The sequence below is a fragment of the Schistocerca piceifrons genome, chromosome 4 (assembly GCF_021461385.2).
Source record: "Schistocerca piceifrons isolate TAMUIC-IGC-003096 chromosome 4, iqSchPice1.1, whole genome shotgun sequence".
In the NCBI taxonomy this organism is placed as follows: Eukaryota; Metazoa; Arthropoda; class Insecta; order Orthoptera; family Acrididae; genus Schistocerca; species Schistocerca piceifrons.
Window position 1 is genome coordinate 2972649 of NC_060141.1, and position 21094 is coordinate 2993742.

General features: G+C 45.3%; 1 protein-coding gene across 1 annotated transcript in view; it reads right to left on the reverse strand.

Moving 5' to 3' along the window:
* Positions 1-21094, reverse strand: part of LOC124795105 (cytochrome P450 9e2-like) — a 431878-nt gene that overhangs the window by 353371 nt on the left and 57413 nt on the right. Inside the window, exon 6 of the mRNA XM_047258953.1 lies at positions 12693-12914. Coding sequence (XP_047114909.1) covers positions 12693-12914 — 222 coding nt within the window. The remainder of the gene's footprint in view (positions 1-12692; positions 12915-21094) is intronic.

A 21094-nucleotide genomic window follows, 5' to 3' on the forward strand; every position in this document is an offset into this window, starting at 1 on the left:
AAATGCCTGTTGCTACCGCACCGCATCTGCTTCACTCGTCCTTGGCACGGCCAAAAGTCATCCTTTGCACACCACTTCCGGCTTCCTTCAACCTCGAGTACCACTGTCTGACGGTCGGAAGCCACGATGATGTGCTTCTGTAACCTATCCGGAATTTCCACTGGGCCTGGGTGTCATATTTGGTCTCTATCAAATACTCCCGACACTGTACCATCTGATGGGGAGTGATCATTGTCGTCAATAACTATGCTACAGAAACAAAAGACAAACAAAATTTTAGGTGTGTGTGAACAATACGCCGTAAACCATATCCTTATACCCATCCCCCTTTCTGAAACATACGTGATCAAAGTTGTAAAGAGCATTTTGAAGCACGGCGTAAATGTTCAGGTTAGTACTTCTCCTCCTCTTGGCCAAATCCGGAGGCTACATCTTCAGCGTCAGTATGATTTGCGCCGGCTACCGCCGTCGTGTCATATCGTCGCGGTATTGCGACTTCGTTTTCGGCCGTGACGGCAAGTAACATGATAAAAATATTTAAAAAAATGTAAGTATATTGCTCATTCCTTACCAATACAGATGCGAGGTCCAGACCCGAACGGAAAGTAAGTGAACGGCTTGATGAGGTGCTTGTTCTCTGGACTGAACCTCTCCGGGTCGAAACGCTCAGGCTCCGGGAAGTAGTTGGGGTCGCGGTGGATGGCGTGCACGGGCACCCAGATGACGTCACCAGGGTGCAGCCAGACGCCGGCGCCGCCGCCTGCGGCCGGCAGCTGGTAGGAGCGCACGCACACGCGGTCCAGCGCTGTGCCGGGCACGTACATCCTCAGCGTCTCTGTGGACGTAGAAGGAACTCTGCTAATTGCAGAAAACACAACTCAAAGTGTGGTGGAAAAAGGTAAATTTCTCGATAATTCACTGTCAGCGTACGAAGAAGGAAGGAAGTTTTGGGTCAGAGGTCCTGTCGATATCATTGTTAATACACCGTCGGAAAAAAATAATTAGTACAGCTGGAAAGCCGATGACAATTTTGATCTGATGACACCCTATGCTACCTGGGGAATAGTAGATGCACTGAAAATGCTTTCAATGTCGTCCGCCAACAGATAGCGTAGTGGCGTAGCTACCAGAGCGTCGTCTGTGACAGTCCTTTAATAGGGAGAGCTCACAGCCAGAAATCTCAGTGTGGGGCAAGTGTTTGAAGCAAGCGGGAAACCGTGCCGCGGGGGCGCACTCGCCCTCCCTGCAGCCAACCGAGCGAGTTTGAAAGAGGTCAAGTTGTGACCTTCCGAGTGCCGGGATGGTCCTTTTGGAAAATTGCCACACGGATTGTACGTTCAAAAAAAATGGTTCAAATGGCTCTGAGCACTATGGGACTTAACTTCTGTGGTCATCAGTCCCCTAGAACTTAGAACTACTTAAACCTAACTAACCTAAAGACACCACACACAGCCATGTCCGAGGCAGGATTCGAACCTGCGACCGTAGCAGTCCCGCGGTTCCGGACAGCGCGACTAGAACCACTAGACCACCGCGGCCGGCGGATTGTACGTGCTGCGGCAGATGTGCAAAGATGCTGGTATCAGTGGTCACGTGAACATTCCCACACCCGTAGGCGATGTTCTGCATGTCCACGCAGTACAGATGCGCACCAGAATCGTCGTATTGTAAGGGCAGCAGTGACAGATCGTACGGCTGCCACGGCACGGTTAAGGGGGGTAGGGTGGAATTTTCCAAATCTATTAAAAACTATGGGAAAAATTGAGGCAATTAACTATAAAATTTGTGTTTTTTCTAAACATGATGTTTAACATATAACATTTCATTCGTTTTTTTCATAAATTAAATAAATTCTAGAGTTTCATACACCTGTCAGTATGGTATGTATGCTGTGCAAAATTCATCGAAGAATCTCTCTAACTTATGAAGAAAAGTGTATCTATAGCAACAAATGCAGCCGTTAGTAAGTAAAAAAATTATGAAATTTCGCACATAAAAAAATGTTTTTGTTATGTTTTCGAACTTCACTGCAATGAGTGTGAATCCTGAATCCTTCCTGGTGATGCTGACAAAGTTTAATGAATTTATTTGTAAAAGTATAGACACTGGAAATTAAAATGTCCTGTGGTGCCTCTCCTGCTTCAAGTCGGCCCGTTTGACGTCCTACTCCCCCTTAAGGGGACTTGTGAGCCAAGACGCGTCAACACGAACTGTTGTGGACCGGTTATCAGCAGTGGGACTGCGGGCACGCACATCTCCAGCGCGTCTTCCAGCAGCGTCACAGCAACGCCGGACACCGCTCGACTGGCGCCGTCTGAGGGTCACTCGGAAGATGGAATGGCGCGCGTAAGTGATGGTCGTTTGGGCGAACGATGTAGGACTGGTGAGGGCTGCCTCGTACAGTGCATTCGTCCGAGACATACTGACCCCACGCCGGGCCCTAAGGTTTGGGTTGCGATGTCATACAACTGGCGTTCACCTTTGCGGTTTCTGGAGCGGACACTAACCTGCTCTCGGTATGTGCAGAATGTTGTTAACTCGTTTTTTTGCCGTTCTCGCGACAGGAAGGTGATGAGTTGTTCCAACACTATTACGCTAGCCTACACAATGCCCATGAAACACAAAGTGCTCTGCAAGACGTGCAGCGACTGCCCTGGCCGAGGCGATCTCCAATAGAGCACGCGTCGGGTGTGATGGGACGAGAAGTGGCTCGTGCTACAGCAGCTCTCACAGAACTCCGTGAACAGGTAGAGCAGGCGTTGCGTAACGTGTCCCGGGAGAGTATTCGCCATCTGTACGATCGACTGGGTGCTAACGTTAGCACCTGCATTGTCGTCCATATCGATGTGAGTGCTTCAGCATAGGTCGATTCCTGGTACCTCGGAACTGCTCGTGCCATTGATCTGTAAATGTAATCATTTCACGTACTCCTCACTCAATGTTCTAATAACGAGCCTTGAGATAGACTGGGACACTCAGATGTTTAGGACGGGTGGCAGGAACAGAGCATCGAGTGACATTATACTGAGTGCACTATCCGAAAATTACCTCGAGCAATTAAACAGAGAACCGACTCGTGGAGATAACATCTTGGACCTACTGATAACAAACAGACCCGAACTTTTCGACTCTGTAAGCGCAGAACAGGGAATCAGTGATCATAAGCCCATTGCAGCATCCCTGAATATGGAAGTAAATAGGAATATAAAAAAAGGGAGGAAGGTTTATCTGTTTAGCAAGAGTAATAGGAGGCAGATTTCAGACTACCTAACAGAGCAAAATGAAAATTTCTGTTCCGACACTGACAATGTTGAGTGTTTATGGAAAAAGTTCAAGGCAATTGTAAAATGCGTTCTAGACAGGTACGTGCCGAGTAAAACTGTGAGGGACAGGAAAAACCCACCGTGGTTTTGGTCTTACGTTAAATCAGTAAGTGGATCGAAACATCATCTCCAGACACTCTGGGATGATGATGGCATTGGAACAGAGGATGACACGCGTAAAGCTGAAATACTAAACACCTTTTTCCAAAGCTGTTTCACAGAGGAAGACCGCACTGCAGTTCCTTCTCTAAATCCTCGCACGAACGAAAAAATGGCTGACATCGAAGTGTCCAAGGAATAGAAAAGCAACTGGCATCACTCAACAGAGGAAAGTCCACTGGACCTGACGGGATACCAATTCGGTGGTACTCAGAGTCCGCGAAAGAACTTGCCCCCCTTCTTACAGCCGTGTACCGCAACTCTCTAGAGGAACGGAAGGTTCCAGATGATTGGAAAAGAGCACAGGTAGTTCCAGTTTTCAAGAAGGGTAGTCGAGCAGATGCGCAAAACTATATGCCTATATCTCTGACATCGATCTGTTGTAGAATCTTAGAACATGTTTTTTGCTCGCGTATCATGTCATTTCTGGAAACCCAGAATCTACTCTGTAGGAATCAACATGGATTCCGGAAACAACGATTTTGTGAGACCCAACTCGCTTTATTTGTTCATGAGACCCAGAAAATATTAGATACACTCTCCCAGGTAGATGCCATTTTCCTTGACTTCCGGAAGGCGTTCGATATAGTTCCGCACTGTCGCCTGACAAACAAAGTAAGAGCCTACGGAATATCAGACCAGATGTGTGGCTGGATTGAAGAGTTTTTAGCAAACAGAACACAGCATGTTGTTCTCAATGGAGAGACGTCTACAGACGTTAAAGTAACCTCTGGCGTGCCACAGGGGAGTCTTATGGAACCATTGCTTTTCACAATATATATAAATGACCTAGTAGATAGTGTCTGAAGTTCCATGTGACTTTTCGCGGATGATGCTGTAGTATACAGAGAAGTTGCAGCATTAGAAAATTGCAGCGAAATGCAGGAAGATCTGCAGCGGATACGCACTTGGTGCAGGGAGTGGCAACTGACCCTTAACATAGACAAATGTAATGTATTGCGAACACATAGAAAGAAGGATATTTCATTGTATGTTTATATGATAGCGGAACAAAAACTGGTAGCAGTTGCTTCTGTAAAATATCTGGGAGTATGCGTACGGAACGATTTGAAGTGAAATGATCATATAAAATTAATTGTTGGTAAGACCGGTGCCAGGTTGAGATTCATTGGGAGAGCCCTTAGAAAATGTAGTCCATCAACAAAGGAGGTGGCTTACAAAACACTCGTTCTACCTATACGTGAGTATTGCTCATCAGTATGGAATCCGTACCAGGTCGGGTTGACAGAGGAGATACAGAAGATCCAAAGAAGAGCGGCACGTTTCGTCACAGGGTTATTTGGTAAGCGTGATAGCGTTACGGAGATGTTTAGCAAACTCAAGTGGCAGATTCTGCAAGAGAGGCGCTCTGCATCGCGGTGTAGCTTGCTGTCCAGGTTTCGAGAGGGTGCGTTTCTGGATGAGGTATCGAATATATTGCTTCCCCCCACTTATACCTCCTGAGGAGATGACGAATGTAAAATTAGAGAGATTCGAGCGCGCACGGAGGCTTTCCGGCGGTCGTTCCTCCCACGAACCACACGCGACTGGAACAGGAAAGAGAGGTAATGACAGTGGCACGTAAAGTGCCCTCCACCACACACCGTTGGGTGGCTTGCGGAGTATAAATGTAGATGTAGATGTGGATGCAGACAGAGTAAGTTGGAAAGCTCTGAGTGGATGTGCAATTTTTTTCCCCAGCACTGTAGGAGGAGAGCAGCAGCTTTTGGTGGATCAGGACGGGAGGAGAAGCGAGCAGTGTGAGAGCCCTCTCCGAAGGGCGTTACAGTGCTTCACGGAAAACATGGATGCCTAAATGAGGATGGCGTCACGCCCACAAAAGTACAATAGTGTCACTTAACATTATAGATACATATTAATAATTGAAATAAATTTCCTAAATTAATCTGATTTTTCCGAATGAAGCCGTCTACATTGCTTAATATAATTCTTTATTTACAAAGACGTTTATGCGGCCCCGCTTAGGAATAGCTTTTATTGCAACTGATACTGAACATTTTTCAGAAATTATTAGTTTTGTTCTGATGATGACAGTAGCCGAAACTTGGTTGTAAGTAGATATGTATATTAGGCGATTTAGATTACTTTATTAACAATGATTATCGATACATCTTACATCCACGAAATACCCAATTTCTTGCAATGTATGGGGAAACTTATCCGCAGCGAATAGTTTTCGTTTGTTTTAATCTTAGACAGAGTCCATACTTGTTAGGAGGTTTTTTTGTTGTTATGTTTGAAGTTATATGAAACGTACCTTGAAGTGGACAAAGCCAGTTGGTGCACTGACTGAGACATTGGACTTGTATTTGACAGGAGAAAGTTGAAATCTTTTCCCAGACAGATCCAAGTAGGTTTCCAACATATCGCCTATATCGCTTCGGGCGAAAGCTGAAGTTTAGATTCAAACTTTGTTTGCTCTCCTGCTCTGTGATTGCTCCTCGTCCGTACAATCGGGTGTTTAATTATGTTATATTTTAAACAAATCTGAAAATTTACAAAACTTTGACTAGCCGACTTCATTCACAATTTCATTTAAAGTGGCGATTCACAAAACTGGTTTGTGATTACTGCATACAATAACAGAGGGCCGCCGAAGATAAATCCTAGACTTCGGTGTATCTTTGCTTGCTCTTTAACGGTTTGCTCACGAATGTTTTCTACAGTTCTTGTCCAGAATTATTAGTGGTCCGTTAGTGCCATTTGTGAATGTAAGAAAGAGTTGTATAGCTAAACTGTAAGAGAAGTGAATACCATGCAGATTTTGCTGTAAATCGGAAGACTTGCACCAGTAAAAGAGTGAGACTATTTTTTTCGCCGCTTTTGTGTAGGTAAGTGGATAAGTTGAGTACAACAAGTGCAAGAAACTTCTTATGGCAGAAGAATGTAAACGTAGCTGTAGAACCCATAAAATGAAATTGCTGCTCAAAACAGCTCGAAGTATACGCAAGGCGAAAACAGTAATTAAGTGGATGGGACGTATGGAGGGAAACAGCAACATTTTGAACGAATCCATAACATTCAGTAAAGATCTGTCTTTTTAGCTACTGCAATGGTGAGAAAGAAACTGAATCTGTTGGCAATTACCTAGGCCTATAGCAAGTGAAGGTATTCAGTATGCAATGAATAAAATAAAGAACAGTGAAAGTCCTGACCCGGGGGGAATAACATCTAGGATAATGAAAATGGGTCATACTGCACTACCTGACCACATCAAAGTACTAAACAAGATAGAAAAGACATAATTATTGTTCTTTCAGAAACTCCTGTACACCAAGTACAGAATAGGCGCAAAACTGGAATTAAAAGCAACCACCCAATTGGTTGGACACAGCAGAATTATCAACTATTAATCAAACTAATCCAGAAGAGTGTTTTAGTAAATCTACAACAACATCAATCGCAGAACATGTGCTTCTCAGGAACGGCTCTTCTCTAACTGATCACCTGCAGGTAGTGCTTCTTATAGCAGAGGAATTAACTGAATACTACGCCGGTGCTCGTCAGACCACGAAAATAACATTAAAAATGAAACTTGCAATGTAACAGAGTCCCGTCGACCGTATAACACCATGTTTACCCATTTTTTTGGTATTACAAAGGAATTCACTTCTCTGTACCATAAAAATGTACTAGAAGGCTCAACAAATACGCCTGTAGGTTATAAACTGAGGTGACAAAGTCACGGGATACCCCCTAACATGGTGAGGGACCACCTTCTTGTCCGGCGTAGTGGATCAACTCGACCTCGCATAGACTCTACAAGTCGTTGGAAGCCCCCTGCAGAAATACTGAGCCACGATCCTTCTATAGCCGTGTTGGCAGTACGGGATTTTTTCTCGAGCTGACCTCCCAGTTTTGTCCCATAAATGTTGGATGGGATTCATCTGGGGCGGTCTGGGTGGCCAAATCATTCGCCCGAACCGTGTAGAATATTCTTCAGACCAATCGCGAGCAACTCTTACCTGGTACCACGGCGAATTTTCGTCCATAAAAATTACATGCTTTTTTGGAAACATGAAGTCCATGAATTGCTGCAAATGGTCCTCAAGTAGCTAAATATTACCATTTCCAGTCAATGATCGGTTCACTTGGACCAGAGGACGCAGTGTATTCCATGCAAACTTGGGCTGCACCACTATGGAGTGGCTTGTTGACAACTTGGTTCAGTGGTTTCGTGGGGTCTGCGCCAATCTCGAAGCCTACCGTCAGCAGAAACTGGGACTCAGCTGACCAGGCCACGCTCTTCCGTGCGTCTAGGGTCCAGCCGATGTGGTCAACAGGCCAGGAGAGCCGCCGTAGGCGACGCCGTGCTGTACGTAAAGGCTCTCTCCTCGGTCGCCTGCTACCACAGCCCATCAACGACAAGTTTCGCCGCACTGGCCTAACAGACACGGTCGTCGTACGTCCCACACTGATTTCTGCAGTCACTTCACGCAGTGTTACTTGTCTGTTAGCACTGACATCTCTGCGCAAACGCCGCTGCTCTCGGTCGTTCAGTGAAGGTCGTCGGCCACTTCGCTGTCCGCGGTGAGAAGTAACGTGCCTGAAATTTGGTTTTCTCGGCACACTACGGATCTCGGAAAGAATTACGTCGGAGATCTTTTCATATGAATCATGTGAGTATAAATGATAGTCCCGCCAATCCACTGCCGTTTCACAACTTGTGTACGCGATGTTAGTGCCATCTGTGTATGTGGATATCGCTATGCCATGACTTTCGTCTCTTCAGTGTATTAGTGTAATAAAGTATGTGTATTCCAGCATCACAGTGCAGGAACAACTATAATCCTTTCATCATAAGAATAAACGTGATGTAGAGAAACACAAACGCTATAATTGGTCGTAGCACACGTACACCGGCGTTGTTGCGCTCTTGGAAGTAGGTCCTACTTGTGTATTAGATATCTTACCTTAAATGAAACTGTTGTGGATTGGCAAGACAGCCAACCCACTATGACAGGAAGCCGAAATGCACGCGTTTTAGCTCACGCAGGCTGGCGTGAGGTCTGGAACAATTAAAGGAATTGAGACTAGTAAAAAAAGTACGTAGCTGCTGGAATACTTAACTTCAATCCATAATTGGTGAACATCGCTCTTGACGGTACATGTTTTACACCATCAATAGTAACTGGTAATGGCGCCTTGCTAGGTCGTAGCAAATGACGTAGCTGAAGGCTATGCTAACTATCGTCTCGGCAAATGAGAGCGTAATTTGTCAGTGAACCATCGCTAGCAAAGTCGGCTGTACAACTGGGGCGAGTGCTAGGAAGTCTCTCTAGACCTGCTGTGTGGCGGCGCTCGGTCTGCAATCACTGATAGTGGCGACACGCGGGTCCCACGTATACTAAAGGACCGCGGCCGATTTAAAGGCTACCACCTAGCAAGTGTGGTGTCTGGCGGTGACACCACAGAAACTTTAAGATATTCAAATGTATTAACAGCCACTGACGTTTCTCTTAATCAAGCTTTAGCTGTGTAGTTTTTATTTCAAAAATCGTGTACAGTCATACCCTCAGCAACGTTGTGCTCTGATGAAACTTTCAGATATTCAGATGTAATAACGGCCATTAACGTTTATCTTAATCAAGCTTTAGCTGCGTAGTTTTCATTTCAAAAACCGTATACAGTCATAGCCTCACCAACGTTGTGCTGTGATTTGTTAATGCCTAGTATAAAACTGGCTGAGGCTGGTTTCTGTTCTGCAGTGAAACACGTGTGTGGAATACGGTTAAAAAGCGCCGAGAAATAGGCTGTTTTTAATGTTTTTCATGAATTTACTGAGATATCGGCTTTGAAGATTTCCCAACGACTGTATGTAATACAGCTGACACACAAACACACATCGTACGTACGACGCAGTCAGTAGCGCAGTAGAATGGTAACCAGGTAATGGTTCCTTGCTTCAAATATCTCCAGTATCATTTTTTCCTCGTTCAATTTGAAACCCCTACATCTCGTATTATAAAACTCATCGCCATTTTTTATGAATAAAGCACATCTTCTTGTTCCCAATTACATATTGCACGCGAAATTCCTGTTTTCATTTCAAATACAAATTCTTAATTATAGATGTTTTATGAAAGACTGTTCATAACAGTTGCTTAAGTTAACAAAACGTAACAGTTTTTAAGGCAAAAATGAAAAATAAAATCCTCTTTATTTGGAATGTGTCCATCGTTTTATGCCACAGAGGTAGATAACTATCGTAAACGTAGCCACATGAGAAACAATCATTTTCACATCATAGTGCACGTCATTCAGATGCTGCATTTCGTAAATTTTCTACTGTACCATTACATTATGAACCCAATGGAACTCATCTGGAGCTAAGTTGCGGGATTTGGCCCGAGAAGTAACAAGACTGTTAAACTGCCAGATGTACTGGAACTAACGGACGCAGCTTTTTCACGTGTCAGTGGCGAACGCTGGCTGGATATAGAACGGCTCTTTATAAAAGAAGCAGACAAAATGCGGCGCCTGGTTGGCTTCGTGGCTCGTTATCAGCGCAGCAGGCGACACTTCCACAACTGAAATGTAATGCTCGGATTCGGATAAGGCAGGAGATAAGAGATTGTCAGACGACTGACTGTAATTAAAACTTCAATGGCTTCAGTATTCGACAGTACGGTGAAATCCCTGCAGTACGCTTTAGCATTAAACACAGCTCTCTCAGAAAAATTGCCCGTTGTTTAAGCTGGAAATTTTCATCACTCTTGTTTGTAATTAGAATACTATGTCAGGTGAGAACGAATGCATTTTATGCTTTCCGTCTGGTCACCTAAGAAGCGCGCTGTAGTGCTGGAGTTTCTGGGAATATAATTTCATTCTCTTTAGAAGTTAAATGACATTCGAAGCTACACTGCTTCTCTGCTCTTCTGCTTTTACGTCTGAACTGCAACTGCTCATATCATGGCAGGTTATTTGGACCTCTGGCTGGCGAGTGGTGTCCAACTTTAATGCGACGGTAAAGCTGATTGTGCCGCATTATCACTCGGCCTACGTGCGTGTGACACAGCATAAAACGAATCCTTAGGGTCCTGCTTGACTGTACTGGTCACAGCTTGGCTTCCGCTTCAAGTGAAACGAAATCCAATGAGATTCAAGCAAGGGCGGAAGAATACATGGCGTAATGTTTACATCAGGTTCATTCTTATGATGAACAAAGCATAGGCAAGGGAATTAACAAGTAAGGAGGAGTCAAACACAGGATGTAACTTCACCAAAGTTATTCATATCAGTTTTGGAGCTTGGCTTTAGAGAAGGCACTGGCGCTTGTGGTTTATACACTCCTGGAAATGGAAAAAAGAACACATTGACACCGGTGTGTCAGACCCACCATACTTGCTCCGGACACTTCGAGAGGGCTGTACAAGCAATGATCACACGCACGGCAGAGCGGACACACCAGGAACCGCGGTGTTGGCCGTCGAATGGCGCTAGCTGCGCAGCATTTGTGCACCGCCGCCGTCAGTGTCAGCCAGTTTGCCGTAGAATACGGAGCTCCATCGCAGTCTTTAACACTGGTAGCATGCCGCGACAGCGTGGACGTGAACCGTATGTGCAGTTGACGGACTTTGAGCGAGGGCGTATAGTGGGCATGCGGGAGGCCGGGTGGACGTACCGCCGAATTGCTCAACACGTGGGGCGTGAGGTCTCCACAGTACATCGATGTTGTAGCCAGTGGTCGGCGGAAGGTGCACGTGCCCGTCGACCTGGGACCGGACCGCAGCGACGCACGGATGCACGCCGAGACCGTAGGATCCTACGCAGTGCCGTAGGGGACCGCACCGCCACTTCCCAGCAAATTAGGGACACTGTTGCTCCTGGGGTATCGGCGAGGACCATTCGCAACCGTCTCCATGAAGCTGGGCTACGGTCCCGCACACCGTTAGGCCGTCTTCCGCTCACACCCCAACATCGTGCAGCCCGCCTCCAGTGGTGTCGCGACAGGCGTGAATGGAGGGACGAATGGAGACGTGTCGTCTTCAGCGATGAGAGTCGCTTCTGCCTTGGTGCCAATGATGGTCGTATGCGTGTTTGGCGCCGTGCAGGTGAGCGCCACAATCAGGACTGCATACGACCGAGGCACACAGGGCCAACACCCGGCATCATGGTGTGGGGAGCGATCTCCTACACTGGCCGTACACCAATGGTGATCGTCGAGGGGACACTGAATAGTGCACGGTACATCCAAACCGTCATCGAACCCATCGTTCTACCATTCCTAGACCGGCAAGGGAACTTGCTGTTCCAACAGGACAATGCACATCCGCATGTATCCCGTGCCACCCAACGTGCTCCAGAAGGTGTAAGTCAACTACCCTGGCCAGCAAGATCTCCGGATCTGTCCCCCATTGAGCATGTTTGGGACTGGATGAAGCGTCGTCTCACGCGGTCTGCACGTCCAGCACGAACGCTGGTCCAACTGAGGCGCCAGGTGGAAATGGCATGGCAAGCCGTTCCACAGGACTACATCCAGCATCTCTACGATCGTCTCCATGGGAGAATAGCAGCCTGCATTGCTGCGAAAGGTGGATATACACTGTACTAGTGCCGACATTGTGCATGCTCTGTTGCCTGTGTCTATGTGCCTGTGGTTCTGTCAGTGTGATCATGTGATGTATCTGACCCCAGGAATGTGTCAATAAAGTTTCCCCTTCCTGGGACAATGAATTCACGGTGTTCTTATTTCAATTTCCAGGAGTGTATAAAAGACCTTGGGATAGCACACAAATAGAAAAAAAAATCAGAGTGACACGCACGGGGACGGCAATCAGTAGGCCGAGTGTAAAAATAAAAGGTAGATTCATAAAGTAAATTCATACAAAATAAAAACGGTATGAAAGACTCCTTGACGTGAACCAGATAGTTAAAAGGAAGTGGAGAGGTCAGTCAAACAGGTTGACAAATGGAGCAGAATAACGACAGCATGGAGTCCTGTAGAAGGGAAAAGGAGGAGGGGAAGACAGATGGGCTGAACACCTGCCCAATCAAACCACACGGGAGAGACCAATGGGGGGAATTCAGAGAGGCTTTTGAGCAACAGTAGGACGCTAGTGATTAGCAAGAGCAGCAATAACAATTACATAGCATCGACGGATGTGAAGTTCTTTGTTTTCTGGAAAGTGTTAAGCAGAGCATTTCTGTCAAAAACTTTCATTTATCCAAGAACGTGAGAGCACGAACCAGAGAGCACCATGTCGAGGTACTGGCAGCCCGTGACCTGCTCGTAGCTGGGCTGCCCCCCACTCTTCTGCATCAGCTCGTCCACCTCCCTCTGCAGCCGCTGCTGCACGTCCTCGTGCGTGGCCAGCAGGTAGCTGCAGAACGTCAGCAGCGTCGCTACTGACTCGAAGCCGGCGAAGAAGAAGAGTATCGCCTGCGCCGCCACGTCCTCATCGCTGAGACCTGCGTCAGGGAAGAATGTGTCGTATTAAAGCATTCGGAAATAAATGCCGGCCCCTCAAAATGTCGATGCCCCCTTAGCTTCCGTACCAATCTCGTAAATACTCTCAAACTTAGGCACTCTGGCAAAAATACATTAAATATGTGACGAAGTGGTATTCAGTTCTATTGCAAACGCTTAACGCCACAACTGGCCCGTTTACTTTGAACAGCAGAAACACTGTACGAAATAAAAAGTCGCGCATCACGAAGGGGTTGCACGAATTGGTCCCAAATTGATATTCGCACAGGTATGGACGGTAAATGCAAAACTGTGAACTTCAGTCGCCGATGGCTGAAAGTGTGATGCAGCTGAAGAATTCCACCGGTCAGCTGCCTGGGACAGTAGGCAGGGGACATGAGATACCAGGATATAAAGTGTTCGCGAATTTCATTCCGCGTAATGAGTCGGGCAGTAACTGTGTCTCGGAGACTGGCACGTTAGCAGTATACGTACATGTCAGCGTTCGAGAGAGGAGGACTTGTAACTGGGCTCAAAGAAGCCGGTTCGCGTCATCAGCGGATCGCTCGACATTTGAGTGAGAGCGATGCCACTGGCTGGAGTGAGTGCACTGTGGCCGAACATAACGTCAAGAAGGAACCGGCCGAGCTAGAGAAAAGACAGAACGAGAGGACAGAGGAACGTCAAAGAAGTACTCATAGCCCCGGATTCATCATTATCATCGATCGGACGTGCAACTGGCGCTCGAGTGACGGCAGGGACCGCTAATGGAGGGGTTTGAGGCCTCGGCGCCCCTTGCGCCGGCTACCATTGACCTCTGTACACCAGTATGCCCCATTCAGAGTGGTGTCGTACACATCCGGCCTGTAATTTCATTGACTGGCGGAGAATCGCCTTCAGTGGTCAGTCCCTGTCCGAACTGAGCCCCCAGTGACCAGACATCAGCGGCAGAGCGACGTGACTGTCGCCCTGCAGGTAGTGGTGGTCTGGGACGGCACTTCTTTTCACAGCAGAACTCCACTTGTCGTCACCCGCGGCGGACTTGCGGCACAGCAGTACGCACATGACACTTTACGCTCCGTTTTGTTGCCCCTCATGCCAAGCCATCCTGGACTTACATTTCAGGAAGACAACAACCATTCGCACACGGCAAGAGTTTGTGCTGTTAGTCTTCGTGCCCTACTTCGGGCAGCAAGATTGGCACATCTCTTCCCAATTGGGGACTCTTGGAGCATTAAGGGCAGCGCCCTCCCTCCAGCTTGCGATTTTGACGATCTAACTCGCTTATTGGACAGAATTTGACACGCTATCTCCCGGGAGGACATCCGACATCAATCAATCAATGCAAAGCCTAATAACTGCTTGAACAAGGGCCACAGGTGGACCAATGCGTTATTGACTTGGTGAATTTTAAAGCTCTTTCTCCTAAATAAATCAACAAATTTTTCTGAACTGGTAATTATTACTTTCTCTGTACATGTGCATCCTATCTACCGATTTTCGTCTCATTCGGATAATTCCTTCGTGATGAGCGTTTTTTTGCCTTAGAGTGGATTTCCAAGGTACATAAAAAAATCTTTGATTCTCTGCATTTCAAAGATGAGCGACATATACTGATATACACAACCTTCATTATCTCTTTATGGAGGACATCCGACATCAATCAATCAATGCAAAGCCTAATAACTGCTTGAACAAGGGCCACAGGTGGACCAATGCGTTATTGACTTGGTGAATTTTAAAGCTCTTTCTCCTAAATAAATCAACAAATTTTTCTGAACTGGTAATTATTACTTTGTCTGTACATGTGCATCCTATCTACCGATTTTCGTCTCATTCGGATAATTCCTTCGTGATGAGCGTTTTTTTGCCTTAGAGTGGATTTCCAAGGTACATAAAAAAATCTTTGATTCTCTGCATTTCAAAGATGAGCGACATATACTGATATACACAACCTTCATTATCTCTTTATTATGACATAAAAATTTTCGCATAGTTGCTGAAAACTGCAAGCTGTACGCATTTGTACCTGCCGTGTGGCACTGGAGATTACATAAGTAATTGGCTTACAACTAAAACCGCTCCAAAGTGGAAGATGTCTGGATGTAAACAGATATTTGTGAGATCCTAGAGAGATTACGCTCTTCTAACAGTAATTTATCCAAGATCGCGATTGGTAAAAGTGAAGTCATTTTCTTTTTCGAGACCGATCCTCGCTGAGATTGCTCATACTTATAGGTTTACATCACGGATGTGTAGCTGTGGAATATATTCTATGCTCACGCATTGTAACCTTTCTAGAGATCGAAGGCCTCATCTATAAAAATCGACATGGATTCCATAAAGAGAGATCTTGCGAAACGCAGCTCGCTATGCACTTCCATGAAATTCAGAGCGCTGCGTACAAACGTCTTCAGACTGACGCTGTTTTCCTTGACTTCCGGAAGGCATTCGACACTGTTCAGGACTATCGATTAGTGAACAAAATACGAGCATATCGATAATCGAACAATATTTGTCACCTTCTAGCAGGTAGAACTCAATACGTTGTTCTTCACAAGACGGAATCGACGGGCGTAAAGGCAACTTCAGCAGTGCAGTAGAGACTGACAGTTGACCGTAAATAAATTTAACGTACTGTGCACAACTAGGTGAGGAGATTCACTACTATTCGGATTACAACACTACTGAAAAAACACTGGATACTTCCACTATAGTAAAGTATGTGGGAATACCCATCCGAAGCAACGTAAAGTGGAATGAGCACACCAAAAAATGCTAGGGAAAGCAAACGCCAGTCTGTAATCAAATGACAGAATCTCAAAAAAACGTAATTGTTCCACAAAAGAAATGACTCACAGAAGACTTCTAAGACTGGGTCTTGAGTACTGTTCATCAGGCTGGGACACTTACTAGGTTGGATTAACAGAAGAGAGAGGGAAGGTGCAGCGAAGAGCAGCACCTTTCGTCACGGGGTCCTTTAGTCACCGCGAGAGCGTTGCGGAAATGTTCGATAAGCTCCTGTGGGGGTCGCTACACGACAGGCGTCTGCCAAATGAGCAGACAGATTAGAACTGATACGGAAGTTTATCACGGATGCAACACAAAAATGGGAAACGACAGCAGTGCCAGAAATACTATCCGGTTAGCATCATCAAGTGGTCTGTGGTGTAACGCCGGAAATGCATATCCTCCTATTTCCATCTATTGTACTATAAATTTGTTTTCCTTATTTTTGTTACCTGAATATATGACATTTCTGTGTCTTTACATATTGTAATTGTTTTACTATTTGTATATGTATATTTATGCATTTATGTCGATGTATAATTGGTTTGTTTCGTAAATATTATTTGTATTTTTACGCTGGGTCTTGCCTAGGGTTCAAAAATGGTTCAAATGGCTCTGAGCACTATGGGACTCAACTGCTGTGGTCATAAGTCCCCTAGAACTTAGAACTACCTAAACCTAACTAACCTAAGGACAGCACACAACACCCAGCCATCACGAGGCAGAGAAAATCCCTGACCCCGCCGGGAATCGAACCCGGAAACCCGGGCGTGGGAAGCGAGAACGCTACCGCACGACCACGAGATGCGGGCCCTTGCCTAGGGAAAACTGCTATCGAACGATTACATCGATAGGTCGTGTGAAGAATCAAAGTGTGTAGGATCTTCGGTAGTGTAAACTCTGCCTCGTGGAGCGCGGGCAGAGCAGAGGGAGTCTGCCTGAAGTAGCGAGTGGAGCAGGTGTGTGGTGTGAAGCTCCCGCGAGTTGCCGCGCTTTCTGGGCTTGGCAGCATATAATTGCGCTCGACTTGCGATGATAGTTTCTGACATGGTGTCGCGGACGGGAAGCATTAGCTGGCGCACATCAAGAGCCCGTTTCGTCTGGTGACCGTGTCGAGAAGAAGGCGCGCCAACATCCAGCTTCTGCAACAGCGACGGCCGACAATGAGTAACTGTCGCCACCTCCTCGATCGACGGTTTCAAACCTTCAATCAACCAACAACGAGGACTGGAAGCACGTAAAGTTTTAGAACTGTATGGCAGGCCTCAGCTTTTCAACTTTTAAAATGGTTGCATCACAAAATTACAGCAACTTAGCATGAACCTTTGTTGCTCATTGTCCCAATTGCATTACCAAGCAGGGTCCCTTCCTTTTCCGGAATGAACCCGAGTGTCGTTGAAATTCAAACGCCAGCATCATTCGATTTCACTGCTTGAATTTCAAAGTTCAGTTAAGGTATTCATAGCTGGCTACAATATTTAGATTACACAAGCACAAATTAAGAGTGCGAGTTTTGTTACCATATTTTAGCTTACCTGTGACTGCAGCTCAGCTTGGTACGTACTAAACTTCACTATTGTTAATTGTTCAGAATCATTTAATTCAAGTTCAAAGTTAAATCTCTTATTTCTAAATTGCTTCGATTAAAGCAGCTTTTGAAATGATTGTTCAGGTATATCAAGACTAACTGTATTTTACTGAATTTCGATGTGCTTCAGAAACAAAGCTCACTATTAACTTCAGTCACTAAACTAACTTTCGGTTTTCCGGTTTTATTAATTCTTTTGCTAAATTAAGTCAGAGTGTAGCGAAATTGATTACTTCTGACAAACTTTCAGTTTTCACACTACACGTGCCAACCTTCAGTTGCCACGCTTCTAGTGCTAATTATATGTGTAATAACCTTTCTTTTTCAGTTACTATAGTAATTGTCCTTAGGACTGGCGACCGTTATTTCCCCCCAAATCTCAAATATCTAATTACCGCTAGTTAATTGTTAATGTAACGGCCGCACATTTACTTTCTTTATTAACTTTATCCCTTTTCAAAATTAATTTCCACCTGTTTCATTACCATTTTTCCTTTCATTTAGATGTAACCCTTTCCTCCCTCTTTACCGACAGATTAACTTCGGTGACGATTGCTTTTCCCAAATTTCCATTAGGTACACGCAGTTTAATTTTTCACTGTCATTAAGGTCGATAAGTGAGGTGGAGGGTACACGTGGCGACCTGGTGACAGGACAATCTTCAAATTTGAAGTTGTTCTGGACACGAATTTTGCATTGTGCAAATCTCGTAACAAAGTACTGGTTACGAAATGGTCGATACATCAGCGGGAATATTAGTGTGAGGAATCCTAATTCGATTTGAGATTTGGCATTTATATTGAAAATTATTAAAATGAGTGAAGGCAACAATTACCAAAATTTGGTAGACTTGGATACGGAACAATCGGTCGAACAGTGGGAAACGCGCACCGCCGTACCCATTGTTCAGGGGCAGGCGGCTAGCATGAAAGACGCGACCGCCGAAACGCAACAAAGAGCAGAAATTGAATTCCAAACTTTAGAAAATGTTTCGGAATCGGAAGTGAAAATCAAATCTGAATCCCTTGATAACGAATACGGGGGGACAATTAAAGAGGAAGCCGCTGCGGGAAGTAAAACCGGTAGTTTCCGGGAATTTAACTGATTTATTGAATGTTTTGATTAATGAAATCAAGAGTCAATCGGCAGAAATTAAAGCTCAGGCTGCCAAGCAAGAAGCTCAGTCTGAAAAAATTGAACGGAAGCTAGACAATCAGAACATAGCTATTAATGTTGTTAACAACAATGTTGGAGTTGTTAACACAAAAGTTGATAAAATGAAAGAAGATATTGTTGTAATTAATACCGAAATCGGTAATCTTAAACAGGAAATAATAGGCGTTCAGGCGGAAATTGCGAGCATAAATACTCGTTTTAATTCTGAAATTAGCAGAATCGAGAAAAGTGTAGGAGGAGCAGTTGCTCCGATCATCGAGAATAAGGTGTCGGAACAAATTCAATTAGTGAAAAAAGAGGATCAGAAGAAGGTGGAAACTTTAATGGCTTTAGTATCCGAAGTAGATACCAAAGTGCCGAAGCAGGCTAATACCTGCGAAGAAAAAAAAAGGGAAGTAGAAACGCTTGCGACAACCACTTGCCAAGTAATTACGAGAGTGTCGGAATTAGAAAAGAAACTTGACGAAAAACAGAGCTATGTGCCAATCTGTGCACATAGTTCGGAATTGTTGACGAAAGAGGAGCGGTTGGACCCCTTGAAAAAAGGCGGTATACACGCGACGGATTTCATTAAGAATTGTGAAAGAGTTTTACCCAGATAAAGGACTAATGAGAGAAAAATTAATGCGATTATTGATGTGTTGGCTGGTGATGCCAAGCGTTGGGGCTTAAACCTCGACATTACGAACCTGACTTTTGACGAGTTTAAAAATTTGTTTCTGGCTGAATACTCGTCAGAGCAAAAACAGCAAAGTGTCTGGCGCGAATTTGTCGTATCGAGGCCTTTCGATGCGAATTCACGCGGTTCGATGGAGTTTTGTGAGGGCTGGATCCGCAAGTTGGAATATTTGTGTGATCGCCGCACGGAATCCGAAATAGTCTGGGAACTCTACAAAAAGCTTCCAGATGATACAAAACGCTACGTAGGAAGCAATTACAGGACAATTAATGATTTCCTGGAAAGAGTTGAGGAGGAGGACAATTGGCGCAATAATCGCGATAGTGGTAGAGGCCGTGGTAACAACAACGGGTACCACAACAACCACAACAACGATAACCATGGGAATAATGCATACCGCAACCATAGCAGCAATAACAATAATGGTTCGGACCGTAATAACAATCGGTACAATGCAAATAATAACAGGAATGACAGAAACCAGTATCGTACTAACGTGATACGGGCTTCACAGAATAGTAATAACGCCAGAGGGTGTGATCAGCCGCCTCAGCAGCATCCGGGTACCTTATCTGCTGGGACGAGACAGGGAAACCATTAGCCGCGCCGGTGAGGGGCCGACCGGGCGTGCAGAAATTTTGGCGGCCCAATAACAGGAGAAAACCCGGGTGTCATCGTTATGAAAATTCCGTGTGGAATAATCAACGGCGGGAGAGTGTGCCAGTGTTAAGAGAAAGGAGTGCGCCCACAAGTAGTAGATCAGCTGTATACACGCCAGTAGGAAGTACATTCGCTGTCAGTGAGAACAATTTAAGTAGTGTTCCGGAAATCGATTATAAAGTGGCAGCTGTAATACCCACAGTGGAACTGGAGTTTGAGTTTAAGAATGATTCGCAAGTGTTGAGAGAAGATCAGATGTCGGATAAAACGTCCGCCATCGAAGTAGGGGATGCAGAGAGGGATGAGGTCTGGTTAAGGCAGTTCGGTCGCTTATACGACGAACTAAGAGATTATAGGGGCCAATATGGGAGAAATGTTTATGGGGAGCGCGTGCAGGATTTTCCGCGTCTCGTCCCGCAGGAAGATAGTGTTTGTGAAATGATAGAAAGTTCTGGCCCTAACCGGCAGACTTTACCAGAAACAGTTGATGTTAATGGGGAGCACGAGCAAGATTCGTCGTGTTTCGTCCCGCAGGAGTTAGATGTTGAAGTAGTAACGGAAAGTTCTGGCCCTAACCGGCAGACCTTACCAAAAGTTATAGTGGTAGAAGTAGCCGACCCATCCGACGCAAACCTCCAGTTTAAACATTGCGAGAGTATTAAGGAGAAAGATTACGAAAATTTTAGTGATAGCCGGACACGATTGGTATAAAAGCACATAGATTACAGCGTGTATGAGGTTAGAGCTGACATTATACGGTCAGACGATAGCAGTGTGGGTTGCGCAGATCTAGAGGAAGTAATTGCAGATACTACTGGGCACATTTCTCCAGGTAGATTGGGAGATGAGATCAATCTGACCAAAGAGGAATCAACGAAGGTGACAATTAGTGAATTGATAGCAAAGCAACAGTCACTAGTTGACGAGTTAGAGGAAAAGGTTTCGGTATTGGAGGCGAAGCTACAGACTAAGCCTCAGGACAAACGTGTTGAAATTAAAACTGTATGTGAACAGAAGCTGAAAAAGCCGCCAGATAAGCCGGATTTAGGATCAAAGCCGGATGGTTTTTTCTGGAATGACCTGGATATAAACGAGGATTTACTGTGGGAAAATAAAGAAACAGTCGAGGACAAGTGTAGACAGATAGTAGTGTCTGTTAATATGCACGACCTACAACTAAACGTGTTGATTGACACTGGTGCAGAATTGAGTGCTGTATCTGGGAAAATATTTGAGTTACTGAAAGACAGACCTGGCACCGTAGTTGTGCCAGTAACAGGAGTGAAAAT